Here is a 15706-nt window from a genome sequence, read left to right as displayed (position 1 = left end):
GTTCTTATTGGAAATTATAGTCTGGATGTTATTGAGAAGAAAACATCAGGTTTGGCCTGAAACTTTATATATAAGCCTTATTTATTTTGAGAAGGTTTAAAAAATGGCATTAGATGAGACTTGATTGGTTCAGAGGTATGAGATTTGTGTAGCTGAATGCTTTATTTGATAAATGGAAAGGATTTGGGTTTATGTTCCAATTTGTTCATATATTTGTATATATATGAATAATTGTTTTTCTTAAAGATTTTTGTGATTTACACACTGCAATAACATAAATAGGGTATCTCACTAGACCTTTCGGTCTAACCCTCGTTTTGTGATTTTAACTATGTGTTGCAGGAGGTACGGACAGTAAGGGAAAGGGGAAAATTTAATATTTTCCTATATGCATTTCTGCTTGAAGATCTGTTTTGATGTACAGTTTTGATTAATTAGTACAAGAAATGTGTTTTGAATTTTTGGACCTTGTATTTGGTCATGTTAGATTCTTGTACTAAGGGACCAGAATGGAATAATATGTATTTCTTTTGTATGAAATATGTGTTACATGCAATGTATGGGTTGGGGCGTTACAATGGAACCAGAGGGGCTCTGGCCCTAATCCTAATGTATGATGAGCAAAATCATTCTAAGTCAAAACTATGGTCTCTACAACCAAGGGGATACATATTTGAAAACACAAAATGAGGGTTAGACCTATAGGTCTAGTGAGATCTCCTTTTCCATGTAGTTAGAGGGTCAAAATCACCAAAACAATAATCAAATAAAATGATTTCACATAATGAAATATAATTCCGCATTTTGTTTGTGTCCATCGGACCTTTGGTTACGAAGACCAGACTTAGAAAATATTTTAGCAAACAATATTTTAGCAAACAAGAGGACTAGAGGTCCTCTTGGTTCCTCTACCAGAGCTTCTAGATAAGCTAACCAGAGCCTCTTACTTAAGTAAAACTCTCAAAATGTTCATAGACCAACAACTTAGTTAATAAAATAGCTTTCTCAAGAATAAAACTTATTTTTAAAAGGGTTTTGTATGACCAGAGCTCTGGCTATACTAGCCAGAGCTTTTGGCTAAAAATGCAATACCAGCCAGAGCCTCTGGTCCAACGCATAGGCCAAGCAAAGCCCCTCTGGTCTATCTTCCTTTGTAAGAAAAGTTTCTAAGTATGAAATCTTAAAAATAACTTAAAATATGATTGAGACACAGAGCACATATCTAATAGATACAGAGTCTCGGGTATAACTTAAACTTTTAGTAAAACACTTGCATCAAAATCGAAACATCATTCAGAGCCCTCAAGTTCTATTATGAGGACCAACCAGAGCCCCACTGGTTCCTTTCAAGGACCAACCAGAGCCTCTCTGGTTCCTCTTAAATCAAACACTTGTTCCAAAACAGAGTTTATCCAAAACCATTGGCCACAGGCCAAGTTTTCCCCTTCTCAATAACATCAATACTATCATTTCTATTAAGAACAACATCTYTGAGTCCTCAAATCACARAGAAGTAACAACTCAAGTCTGTTGTAATCTTAAGAGACATAATAGCAAGAGCTATAATAATTCCACACACAAATGCCACCCTTATATTCAAAGGTACACCTCTCCTTGATATGCCACCCTTATAACTGAAGGTACACCTCTCCTTGATATGTCACCCTTATCCTATGGTACACATCTCCTTGATATGCCACCCTTATTTCCTAATCAAAATCTATGGATTTGTTCGAAACGAAGATAGGTTGAAGTCACAATCGTCTTGATGAAACAACAACCATAGTTTTATCCACAAAATCTATAGATTAATCCCAAACAAAGACAGACCGAAGTCACAACCGCCTTGAAAGAATATCATTTATAGTTTTTAACCAATAATGGTTTCAAAACAGTTTTATCTTTAAAACTTTGAAACTCAAGAACAAACAGTTCTTTCAAACCTCATTTCCAAAACTCAAAATCTTTTTTAAATCCTTGAAATAGGATATTATCCATAAACTGTTTTTACGAAGCCAAATCTTCATCATCTTTCGAAAATAGTTTCCAAGTCCAAGATCATACACATATATTTATAAACTGTTAGAAAACAGTTTTACCCATCTTTTTTCTTATATCAAACTATCAAAACCCAATAGTTTAAATAACACCATATAACGTTTTCAGTATCAACAACTCACTTTAATAAGCATAGATTGTTAGTTTCAAACACACATATTCCTTGAATCACTTTCTAAGCAAAATCCTTCTTAGAACACTTCCACCGCCACACACTTTCTTTTCTCTAAAAAACGTTTCTTTTCCCAAAGTCAAGATAAGATAAGATCTTATCTTTTCACCTTTCTATATATATTTCTTAATAAGGCAGTGGGAATCTTTTACTATTATTAAACTCACAGGCGGTGGGTTTTAATATTTTAAAACTCACTTTTCTTAACCATGAAGGTTACCCACTTACTTATTAAAATATTGATGATTCACATATGCATATTATCAAATGTGCATATAATTTAATCACTTTCTCATATATGCACAGAATTATACTCATGCATGCATAACATCATATTTCCACAAATATGCACATAATCTCTACATCATGCATGTTGCCACGTATATGCATACTATTCATGCAGCTAATTAAATAACATGCATGCCATCACGTATTTCAGAGAATAATCACATAAAAAGGTTACCTGAACCCAAGTTGTCTGAAACCCGGTTATAATGAAAAGCATCAATTTGTCCTTTGATGATGCATCACCTAAGACTTTGGGACAACACAGTTCAGAACTGAGGCTAACACAAGGTGCCTCTGATTCATCATTCCACAAACCAAGAGAATCAGAACTAGCTCAACTCTTCGAAGACTTGTTTGAAGAAGTTGCAGTTTCTAGAACGGTGACCAATGCAAAACTAACTCCCAGAGCTGATGAACTACATGAGATCTCAGACATTCAAGGTATACCTCTTTCTGAATCTCCTGTTACTTCACCGTCTACATCCTCTACCACTCTAGAACCAGAACAAGAATCTTGAGAAAATCTACTTGAGGGGTAGCAAGCAGTTCCAACTACAAATTATGTCAATGAATAACTGCATCCTGTTGCTCAAGAACCTCAATCAAGTACCAAGTCGACAAAAGACCATCCTCATCACTAAATTATAGGTGATCCATCATCTGGTGTTAAAACAAGATCTTCCATAGAAAATGAATGCCTCTTTGCAAACTTCTTAAGCATGATTGAACCAAAGAAGATCTCTGAAGCCTTACAAGATCCAAACTGGATAGACGCCATGCAAGAAGAGTTGCTTGTGTTTGAGAGAAACAAAGCTTGGTCCCTCATGCCTCTTCCTAAAGGCAAAACCACAATTGTGACCAAATGGGTCTTCAAAAACAAGAAAGACGAAAATGGAAAATGGCATAGTTATCCGAATATACTTTCAGGAAGAAGGGATATACTCTGATGAAACCTTCGCCCCCATTGCTAGGCCTGAAGCTATCAAAATATGTTGGAACCCAGATTTTCTTAATATCAAAAAACATAGATAAATAAGTATGAGTGAAGTAAAAACTATGTAATTGGAAATGTCTAATAAAGTATTCAAGATAAAGATGATCGAACTTCATCCAGAGCAGATGCAGAAGAAGATGGCTCTACACGGGCCATGTCGAGTTTTAGCTCATTCAATGAGCACAACACATTGGTCGCAAAGGATTGGAACTCATCCTTTGTGATGTATGTTGTAGGGGTAACCTCTAGCTCAACACATGGGCCAAATTCAGTCCTTGTTCTTATGACACCTTCAGTCTCGACTTGTTTAACATTGGTTGAGGAAGGATTTCCAACCGATCCTTGTGTCTCTCATGGAGGAGAAGACACTACGACTGTTTTGTCAGGAGGAGTTTTTTTAGCAGATTTAGAGTCTACAGAGGAACCCTTTATGATTGGACTAAGAGACCGGTCGAGAGTCTCCAAGCCATGTGCACCTACGCCTTGCTCTGAACAAGGATGGGGAATTTCTAGTGCAGAGGAAACGCATTCCTCTGTAGGGAAAAGTAGTGTGGCATGGGGAGATATGCCACTTATATTTTCAATGGTTTCACCCTTTTGAGAGGGTTAGCCCTGGAATGTGGTTTCCCTTTCGCTTTCTTAACCAGGGGCAGATGCTACTTCTGGCTGGGTAGGCTGGTTAAGGTTCGAGGTGTGCGCCACTTGTTCAATGACTCATGTTGCTCGACCAACAGATTCAGATGATGTGCTTGCACTGGGAGTTGGGCTTGGGAAATAAATGTGCCTATTTAATGTCCTATGCTGCTCTGGCTCTTCCGGAGCCAAAGCAACTTCTCCCGCTCCTCCCTCATCATCCTCTTTACTCTCTTTAAATTCAACAGCTATGCCAACATTATCATCAAGAGCGTCTTCCCCGTCATTTGCTGCATTGGACCAAGCAATATCACTAAGCTATTGTTCTTGTTCTTCCTCAGTGTCCTTTGCATCAGAACTTGAAAGAAGTCCTAGTTGACGCATAGCCTCTTTTTTCTACTCTTCTCCTCTTCCTCTCTTCTTACTCTCTCCTCTCTTTCTTGTCTTTCTTTTTCTTCTCTTTCCTTCTCTACCTGCCTTTCCTTTTCTTTTTCTTCCTTCTCTCTCTGTTTCTTGGCCTCCAGCCTCTTCCTCTTCTGCTCCCTCCTTATATCCTTCCTTATTTTCTCCCCTGCAGGTAAAGGCCTTTCTGCCTCTTCTACGCCCTCGCCCTCTAGGGTTGTTCCTATGCGTGTCCAGGTTCGAGGCACTTGTTCTAGTGCCTAGCGTACAGAAAGTTTTGCAACATTAATGTTGTGCTCCTCAATGCTTRGAAGAAGAGCACAGTAGGGTTGTACGTTGAGAGTGTGTTTACCTTGTGAACAAGAAGGTTTGCAACGTTAATGTTGTGCTCCTCAATGCTAGGTCTTAGGAGAAGAGCAAGCTGGTGAATCCTTCCCGTTTGAGACGTCAAGGTTCTTCTTGGGGACTATAGCTTGGAACTCCGTGTAGAGGATCAATGGATAGTCTAGAGACAGATCAAAGAAGATCCCATACACGATCTACAGAATGTTGGTCGAGCATATATCGAGGCTACCGATTTCTCCTATCAGCAAACGGTTTACCAATGTGAACATAGTGTTCTACATTGGTGGCAGGAACTGTCGTTGATATTGCGACAGGTACTGAATGGCTTGGTTGAACCCCAACATTTTCAAGATCGCCACCAGTTCATCCCCGAATGGGAGAGGGACGTACTCGTTCAATCCAAGATCTATCTTGGTTGGTATTTGAAGGATGCGCGAAAACAACGACCTTGAGATGCGAATGGAGACGTACTCCTTGGTGGAGGGAACGTAATATTCACCAACAATCCCACGTTGGGAGTCAGTGAGGGTAGTAGTTTGAGTTTGGGAGTTATCGAAGGCAGAATAAGACATTTTTGCTGGTTTTGGGCGTAGAAGATGAAAGTTTTAAAAGATTAGAGTTTCGTCAAATCAGTTCTTGATTTTTAGTTTTTAGGGATGAAGATCGATTGATCGAACAACAGGTTGATGATTTTGGAGCTTGGGTGTTCATCAATGGCGGTGATGCTTTGATTTCTTGAAGACAATAAAGAGAGCAAATACTTGGTGTTATGGTAATTTTTTTTTGGGATAATTACTTGTTTAAATAGGGATTTCCTTATAGGCACTCGAGTGAATTCAGTCTCCGAAGCATCAAAACTGAAGCGGTTATTCACCAGCCTGTGGGGAGAAGCCATGTGGCTTGACAGGCTGTGAATCCCGCCTCCCATATTTGAAACATTAGGGATACAAGCGGTAAGCATTAGTAAATGATAGCTTCTATTAAAAAAATAAAAAAGACCATACGCCTTCCATTAAAAGATAAGGATATTTCAAAAACGCTTAGGGAAAAAGAGGAGAACTCATACTCTTGGTCAAAGAAAAGGATAACAACCATCTCGAGGCAGATGCTCTGTATTATGGGATAAAGAGTTGCTCTACATGAGAGTTGTACATTGATTTAGAAATGAAATCAGAGTATGGTAGAGATAAAGATTACATACCGTAGAAACTCATCATAGACTCATGGTTGGACTACACATATCTTCTTTCTTATAAACGCGAAGTTTTAAAGACAGACGCCCAGTACATACAGAGGCTCTGTATGGTGGATGATCCGGTGCTCCCTATTGAGTTAAGCTACCGGAGCTTTCCCCCCCTTAAACTATGCTTGGATCAAAAAATCATAAGAAGTGTATAAGCATGGTGAACAATATTATGTATAGAAGATACAGAAACTCTATATGACAAAAAGACAAAAGAGACAAGCAAGAGGCTCAGCATAGAAGATGCAGAAGCTCTATCTCATAGTCAAAAGAAAGAAAACAAGTTTCAAACAGAAATATGCTCAAGAAGGATGCAAAGGCTATATATAGTACATATTGTGTCTCTGTCTGAGTTAATGAAGATTCAGCATACCCAATTTGCTAACTAAGAAATTGAATCGCTTTTCATCAAGAGCCTTAGTAAAAATGTCAGCAAGTTGATGATCTGCATCGACAAAGAATATTTCAATCGTACCTTTCTCTACATGGTCTTTGATGAGATGGTAACGTACATCGATGTGCTTTGTTTTTGAATGTTGTACTGGATTTGTTGGGATCGCAATCGCGCTTTTAGAATCACAGAGGATTGGAATTTTGTCAAACTCAACGCCATAGTCTTTGAGTTGAGTATTAATCCAAATTACTTGAGAACAACACCTTGCTGCGGCTACATACTCTGTTTCTGCAATCGAAGTAGGTACCTAATTCTGCTTCTTGGATGTCCAGCTAATTAGCTTGTCACCAAGCAGTTGACAGGTCCCTAAAGTACTCTTTCAGTCAAATTTACATCATGCATGATCAGAGTCTGTATACACGATAAGATCAAACCCAGAATACTTAGGATACTAGAGACCCAAAAATTGAGTCACGTCTAGATATTGAAAGATCCTTTTGACAGCAGAGAGATGAGATTCCTTAAAATTTGCTTGATATCTAGCACAAAGACACATAGCAAACATGATATCAGGTCGACTAGCCGTGAGATACAATAGTGATCCAATCATGCCATGCTAAGTCTTGACATCCACCGGTTTTCCAGATGGATGTGCATCAAGCTTAGTCCCTATTGCGATTGGTGTTCTTCTCATGACTGAAGAGTTATGAAGTTGGTACTTCTTTAATATGTTAGAGACATACTTAGCTTGGCTAATGAAGATACCGTCTTCTCTTTGTTTTACTTGCAAGCCGGGGAGGAATGTTAATTCTCCCATCATGCTCATTTCATACTCACTCTTCATCAAGGCAGAGAACTTATGACAGTGTCTCTGTTTTGTTGAACCAAATATGATGTCATCCACATAGATCTCGACTAGGGGCATCTCACCTTTATGCCACTTAATAACAAAATGGTATCGATTTTACCTTTTTCAAAACCATTTGATAAAATAAAGGATGAAACACGTTCATACTAGGCCTGTGGAGCTTGTTTAAGTCTATATAGAGCTTTGTCTAAGAAGTAGACATTCTATGGGTGTTTGGAACTTTCAAACCCTGGAGGTTGTTGAATGTAGACTTCCTTTTTCAGCTTACCATTTAGAAAGGCTGACTTTATGTCCATTTGATAGACTCGAAATCCTTTATGTGCAGAGAAGGCTAGGAATAAGTGTATAGCTTCTAGCCTTGCAACTGGAGCAAAGGTCTCATCATTGTCTATGCTCTCTTCTTGGCAATAGCCTTTTGTTACGAGTCTGGGTTTGTTCCTGACTATGATGTCATCCTCATTCTTCTTGTTCCTGAAAACCCACTTACAGCCACTGGCAATTATATCTCTTGGTAAAGGAACAAGACTTCATACTTGTTTCTTTCAAACTGTTGGAGCTTTTTTGCATGGCGTCGACCCAACTAGGGTCCTCTAGGGCATCATGAACTTTTTTACGCTCTATCATGCTTAGAAAGTTTACAAATAAACATTCATTCACAGTGACAACTCTTGTCTTCACACTACTTGAAGGTTCACCAATGACTTGATGAAGAGGATGATCTTTTGTCCATCATGTTGTTGGGACTAGAATAGAAGATGGAGTCATTGGATCATGTTCCATTGATATGTTTGGTATTTGGCTCATGGAAGGTGATGAAGGCTCTGCTTGTTCCCCCTCGGATGATGGTACARAGGAACCAGGTTCAGAGATAGAGATATTTTGCTCTAGCTCTAAAGGACTGGGATCTGATCTAGAGCTGGAGGGCTCTGGTTGTGGATTCGCTTGATCACTAGAGGAAGCAGAGGTGTGAGAAGGGCCATATATTGATGTGCTTGCAGTTTTGTGGCTCTTCATGATCACGTGCAGAGTCATTTATGGGTGCACGCACAGAGATGTCCTCATCATCAAAGAAGTCTTCAACTAATTGTCTGTGTTCCAATTCCCTTGACTTCGTTCGAGAATTGGAAGTCGTCATGTTTAGATCGAGTCTAGAGCTGAGGTACTCTGAAGTCACGAGCTCTTTATCGTCGAACGAGACGTTGATGCTTTCCATGACAGTCTTGGTTTGTAGGTTGAAGACTCTGTAGGCCTTGGCATGTGCAGAGTAGCCAAGAAATTTGCCTTCATTGGCCTTCTTGTCGAACACGCCAAGATGATCACGATCATTTAAGATAAAGCATCTGCAACCAAAGATGTGCAAAAATTTAACGCTTTCTTTGGTTAATGAGTTCATAAGGAGTTTTCATGTGTCTCTTAACCACTGTTGCTCTATTTTGAATAAAGCATGCGATTGAGATCACTTCTGTCCAAAAATGGGTTGGAAGATCAGAGTATGCAAGCATTGTTCTTGTAGTTTCAGCTAATGTACGATTCTTCTTTTCCACTACACCATTTTGTTGTGATGTTCTTGCAGCAGAGAAGTTTTGAAATATGCCCTCACCATCCAGGTACGCATCGATTTTTGCGTTGTGAACTCAGTTCCGTTATCACTTCTCAACTTTTGAATTTTTCTATGTAGAAGGACTTGAATCTTTGTCATTTGTTTGATCAATAGCTTTGGGACATCTGACTTCTACCTTCTAAACACAATCAGAGTATATCGTGAAAATTCATCAATAAGCACAAGGATATACTTTTTGCCAGACAAATCTGCACAGAGATTGGACCACAGAGATCCACAAGAAGCATATGCAGAGGTCTAACACAAGAGATATATGTCTTTGTCTTGTGGGATGCTCTTTTGAGCTTTTCCATTTCACAAGCAGGATATAGATGGTCCTTTTAGAACTTTATGGCTGGTAGTCCGTCAACCAGATTGTTTTTCACAAGCTTCTCTATATTTTGAAAATTCAAGTGAGACAAGTTGTGATGCCAGAGCCATGCCTCCACACTTACGACATATGAGACAGAGTGTCTCTGAATTATATCTTGGTGACAAGTTCATAAGGTATAGGTTACCCTTACGTTTGGCTCTTAGCAACTCCTGGCCTGATTCTGACATAATTAAATGAGCTTCCTTTCGGAACTTGACATTATAGCTAGAATCACAAAGTTGACTTATGCTCAAAAAATTATGTTTAATCCCAGAGACATAAGAAACCTTAGAGATAGAAACCTTACCTTGGTGAAGATCTCTGTAGCCTTTTATCTCTCCTTGCATGTTATCCCCAAAGGTTACTCTCCCTCCAATTTTCTCTTTGCATGAGGAGAGTAGCCTCTTATTGCCGGTTATGTGTCTATGGCATCCGGACTCAAGATACCAAATATCCACATGCGGCTTTTGCAAAACAAATTATAGGATTTAGGTACCCATTTCATGATTGTCCTCGATGATTAGGCTTAGGAGATTTTACATTGGACTGAGGGAGACGATCTGTCTCAATACCTCATTTACCAGACTTACAGTCTGGTTTACCAGATTTGGCCGTGGGAGTATTCTTTTTCTTCTGGGTCTTCTTGCAATTAATCCTTGATGACCCAAAGAGAAAGCAGTTGGGATTAGAGAGGTGCTGCTTTAACTTTTGTAGCAGAGAGAGACATTCACAAGAATAAACACAATTTTGATGACAAAAAGGTTTATTAGATTCATAAAACATCTTATTACAATCATTCCTAGCATTGTAAAACGTTGGTTGCATACCTTTTGAAGAATAATAAATATTTTCAAATTTCTGTTTTTGAGTTCTTACCCCATTTTCAAGTCTATATCTTTTAAACGGTGAGTTTTTTACGCAAAGCTGGAAAATCGGGTTTTTGCTCTACCCCTAACCTGAAGACAGACTCGAGAGTAGATTTTTTCTTCTAGGTGAGGTCTAGGTCTGTATAAGCTATTCCTGCTATATCTTGTTGAGAGTTTATCTTTTCATACACTTGCTGAGCATCTTGATATTTTTTAATCAATAGCTCTCTTCTTGGCAAGCTCTGGTGTAGGAATTCCTTTCCTTTTCAAAATATTTTTGTCACAGATTCAGAATTTAACCTCTCACGCTCTTTTTCTAAAAATTCTTTTTCCTTTTTCTGTATGGCCGCTTTTAGTTTGGAGCACTCTGAATTATTTTCAGTGGAGCATTTTATTTCTAAAAGTTTTTTTCTTTTTCCACTAAAAGTTCTTGTTTTTCTACAGATAACAACTCTGTTTCTCGTTCAAAGAACTATTTTTTCTTTTCTAAAGATTTTCTTTTTGACTTTTCAATAGAGAATTTTTGTTGTAGTTTTAGAAAATCTTGGGTAAAAGTAGAGATACTTTCTTCCAGATCGGAATGAGAATAACTAGAGGTAGAACATACCTGGGAGTCGGAGCCAGATCCCGACTCTTCTGCATCATTTTCAACAGCCATGCCACATAAGTGAGCTTGGTCTTCTTCTTCAGACGAGGAGTCAGACACACAGTTTTCTTGCTCGGCCATGAGGCTCCTCTGGGATCGATTGTATTTGTACTTATTCTTATAGTACAGTTCATCTTTCACCAAAGGGCCTTTGCACTCTTTGGAGTTGTGGCCCATCTTACCACTTCTGAAGCATCTTACAGCATGCTTCTTCTTCTTTGACTGTTCTTCTCCTTCTTATTTTGTAAAGAAGAAGGGTTCTTTCCTTCGAATCCTCTGCCTCTACCCTTGTCACTTCGACCTCCTATCTTGTCGAAGACTTTCTTTCCCAATTTTCTTTGAAATTCCATGGTAATTAGAGCCAAGAAATGTGCGAATGCACTAATGTCATCATCCTCAGAGCTTCAAGCTTTGTCTTCATCGTCGGTCTCCACAACAAGAGCCTTCTTCCCTCTTCTTTTCTCCTCCATCGATCTCTGTTCTCTGTGTGGTTAACTAGACCTAGTCTCTTTAGAGTCAGAGATGAGAGCCAGTGGTCCACCAGAGCGACCTTGGCCTTCTGCACCTCTTGCTCCTGCGCTTGCAAGGTGTCGTATACGTCATGAAGACTCCACTGCTCCAGGTCATGATTTGCCTGGAGGGACATGGATAAGTTCCCCCATTCAACATTCAACATCTTCAAGAAGAGCATGTTGTTTTCCTCTTGAGTCCTGATCACATCACACTTCCTACATTTGTTGATCAGGGTGTTGAACCGGTGATAATTCTGCTCGAGAGACTCATCTGGGAGAGCTTGGAAACTGTTGTGCTCATTCAGACATTGAGCAAGATGGTTCTTCTTCATCTTAATTCCTCCTTCCAGCTGGTCWGCCAATTGATCCCATAGGWATGTGGAAGAATCGCAGGCATCCATARATTGAAAAATCTCATTGGGAAGGGCCATGATGAAAAGCCTCTTGGCTTTTTGATCCATTTCCACCCTTCTTTTGTCTTCATCGTCCCAATCTCTAYGGAGCTTGGGAACTYGCCTTGCGGGTACTTCGACCGTGTCACCAGCAGYAGGAATTCTGGGGACTAGAGTAGTAGGTACGAATGTGCCATTTAAAATAGACTCGTATAATTCAAGGTTGAGACCTTCATAGAAATTGATCATCCTGATCTTTCATTGGGGATATTCTTCCGAATGAGAGTAGGAGGTTTTGTGAGGGAATCGGCGTTGTACGTGGAGTTCCACAATTGGTTAGACATTCCGTTGAAAGATTTGAGAAAAAAGTTGACTAGAAAGTGAGAATAGTCGAGTTTTGACAGATTTTGAGAATACGAAAGCGAACGTTTTTCAAACAGAATTTGATTAAAGATCGGAATGAAATGCATTTTTAAAAAATGAATAACCAAATTAAGAGAAGTATCCTTTTGGATATCCATCGACTAATCAATTTATTTGATTAGCAGACTCTGATATCAATTGTTGGAACCTAGATTCTGTTAATATCAGAAAACACAGATAAATAAGTGTGGGTGAAGTAAAACCTATGTAACTGGAAAGGTCTAACAAAGTATTCAAGATAAAGTTATGAAAGAAAGATGACCTTAAATACGTCAGAAGCTTTTATTAGATGAGAAGAATAAAGAAAGAAACTCTCAATCTAATTGTATTCTCACAAAATTTTGCTATAGTCTAATTCGGGACTTTTCAGGTTATTGTAAACTGAGGAGGATGCCTCCTGATATACGACTAAGCTAAACAGAATCTCCTAGAATCTTGGCTTGAATCTCTGAGTCTTGTTCTACATCCTTATCRTTCACGTTCCTTGAAAAGTRRAGCGGACTAAGTCAAGCYGCCTTGATTCTGTTAGAAGTCTTGCRAAAAAGTTTGAACTRTGCACGCATTCCATGGAAGTAGAAGACCCAGAGGCTTTGCATGTACTATGYRRWRGCTTTGTGTCTGGAGTKAAGCTCWGTATCAAGCACTTAACCTTTTTGGCGCTTAAGGCATAATCTTCCATGGAATAGAGCGCGGGCTCTACATGTGTAACACTTGGCTMTTRACTAAGAACTCTATCTCTTGATGTCTTTTGTATAAGAGCTCTTGGTCTAGACTGCTTCAATAGACTAAGTCCTACAGACTAGAGTAAGAGACTTCTTCCTTACACTTTTAGAAGATGGGGTCTAGCAGAATATTCTTAGTCTATACAGCATACAACGGATTCAAGGTTTATCAGATGGACGTCAAGTCTGCCTTTCTAAATGGAAAATTACAAGAAGAAGTCTATGTTCAGCAACCCCTGGGTTTTAAAACTCCAAACATCCAGAGTACGTCTACTTTATGGATCAAGCTCTCTATGGGCTTAAACAAGCACCCAATGCCTGGTATGAAACTATCTTTACTTTTCTTACAACCAATGAATTTGAAAAAGGTACAATCGACACAACTCTCTTTGTCAAAGGACAGAAAGGTGATATTTTACTTGTCCAAATATATGTAGACGACATTATATTTGGCTCAACTAACTCCAAATTTTGTGAAAAATTCTTTGACCTAATGAAAAACAAATTTGAGATGAGCATGATGGGGGAACTAAGTTTTTTTCTGGGTCTTCAAATAAAACATACGTCAGAAGGAATTTTCATCAATCGTTCCAAATATGTGACTAACCTTTTGAAAAAAATATAATCTCTCAAATTCATCATCTATGAGAACTCTAATGCGCACAAAAGCAAAGTTGTACTTTGATCAATCAGGCAAGCTATAGATGTAACAACATACAGAGGCATGATTGGGTCACTCCTGTACCTCACAACTAGTAGGCCAGATATAATGTTTGCTACTTGTCTTTGTGAAAGATATCAAAAAAATCCTAAAGAATCTCATATTTGTGCAGTTTAGAGGATCTTTAGATACTAAAAGGAACCCCTTCCTTGGGTCTCTAGTATCCAAATAACTCTGGCTTTGAACTAATAGCCTATATAGATGCAGATCATGCAGGGTGCAAGCTTGATAGAAATAGTACGTCTGGGAGCTGTCAACTTTTGGAAGACAAGCTAGTTAGTTGGACATCCAAAAAACAAAATTGTGTCTCAACATCTACAGCAGAAGCAGAGTATTTTGTTGCTGCTAGTTGTTGTTCACAGGTGCTCTGGATGAAAAGTCAACTAAAGGATTATGGGTTCCATTATGTGAAAATCCTCATCCTCTGTGACTCCAAAAGTGCAATAACAATATCTACAAATCCAGTGCAGCACTCCAAGACAAAGCATATTGATGTATGGTACCATTTTCTCAAAGACCACATAGAAAAGGGAACCATAGAGATATACATTGTTCCCACAGATATTCAACTTGCTGAGAAAAGATTTATTTTTCTTGTTAGCAAGATGGGTATGTTGAATTACACTACTTAAGTCAGATCATCCATCAAGCCAGAAATTTTCTATATCTCGAGGTTTTGCTGAAAATGATATATTATGGCCCATGAAAACAAATATTTTATACTAGAGCCCTTGGATAATTCAAAACACTTGTATTTCTTTAGGCCACACATTTTACTCATTGGAACCAAAGCTCCTCTGGTCCAAAGCAGGGTTTTGTCTTAACACTTGCACCACTCATCGAGCAGGGCCTCTGGTTCTTAAGACCAGAGCCTCTGGATTCAAGGTATTAAGGACCAGAGCTCCTCTGGTCCCACTTACTCTCCATATTTCCATTTCCCCTTATACAACACTTGATTTTTTTATCATTTTATGTAACCATAACTTCTGGTTCAATAAACCAGAGCCTCCGGATCACATGTTTTTTGAACAAAATCCATGACTTGTCAAAATCCAAGTCTTCTATGGACAAAGCCATCACCTTATTACAACCAGAGACCCTYTGGTTGTAGTAAGCAGACTTTCTTGATGGTCCAAAGGAATCGTGGTATAGCCTTCTAGGTGTCATTTTTTAAGACCAGAKCTACTRGTTCTAAAGACTAGAGTCTCTGTTTTTCATTCTTTTAGGACCAGAGACCCTCTGGTTCTATGGACAAYCCCCCWWTTTCACCAAGTCTTCATCCCAATACCGTCCTTCACAACTAGAGCCTCTGGTTGTATAGACCATAGCCTCTGGCTTTTAAAAACCTCCCTATTCTTGGTCTTGGGGGAGTTTTTTAATCTCTCCCAACCCCAAGCTCATTTTCAGGGGGAGAAAGTATACCTATAAGGGRTCAAAAGTAAACCATCAACATTGTGGTTGTCCTTCACTATCATCCAGAGGACCTCTAGCTCACTCTCTTGATTTCTAATGTAGCATTAAGGCCACCTAGAGCCTCTGCTTTGTCTATCCAGAGTCTCTTGACTACCTCAATGCTTAAACTTGGATAACTTTGATCTTCATTCACAACCAGAGCCCCTCTGGTATATCTAATAGATCAACCAGAGCCGCTCTGGTTCCTCTTCTAAGGTCAACTTTTTTCTTTATTGGGTTTAAATGATCAGCTAAAGCCTATGGTTTGTCTATCTAGGGCCTCTGTCTCATCTAACCCCACATTTGAAGGCTTTATCCTTCACAATGCACAACTAGAGCCCCTTTGGTTCTTCATACAAAGCCATCCAAGACACCCTCTGGTTCCCCCACAATAATCATGACCAACCAGAACCCCTCTGGTTCGATGGTCATAAAAAACTATACCACATGAGTTTTTGAAAGATCAAAACTTCATAATTCGCATTTATCTTACAATTAAATAGGATTTAAATTTTTTTTGGGTCTATCCTTTTTAATTTTCTTTAAGAATTATTCTCTTGGTATTTTTCTTTCAAAAATTATAATTTTAATCCCAATCGTCA

The 15706-nt window shown here is 38.8% G+C and overlaps 1 protein-coding gene across 1 annotated transcript; it reads right to left on the bottom strand.

The window, feature by feature from the left end:
* Positions 1–4226: 4226 nt before the first annotated feature.
* On the bottom strand, positions 4227–12035 carry LOC112504052 (myotubularin-related protein DDB_G0290005-like). The gene is made up of 4 exons (XM_025108021.1): positions 11433–12035; positions 10844–10972; positions 4546–4807; positions 4227–4435 (listed from the first exon to the last, which is right to left on the bottom strand). The coding sequence occupies exons 1-4, from the start codon at positions 12033–12035 to the stop codon at positions 4227–4229; spliced, it is 1203 nt and encodes a 400-aa protein (XP_024963789.1).
* Between the last annotated feature and the right edge of the window lie 3671 nt (positions 12036–15706).

Source organism: Cynara cardunculus, unplaced genomic scaffold, assembly GCF_001531365.2.
Source record: "Cynara cardunculus var. scolymus isolate 2C unplaced genomic scaffold, CcrdV1 Un_Scaffold_4471, whole genome shotgun sequence".
Taxonomy (NCBI): Eukaryota; Viridiplantae; Streptophyta; class Magnoliopsida; order Asterales; family Asteraceae; genus Cynara; species Cynara cardunculus.
Note: the sequence above shows the minus strand (reverse complement) of the source record. Positions and strands in the feature narration are given on the sequence as shown.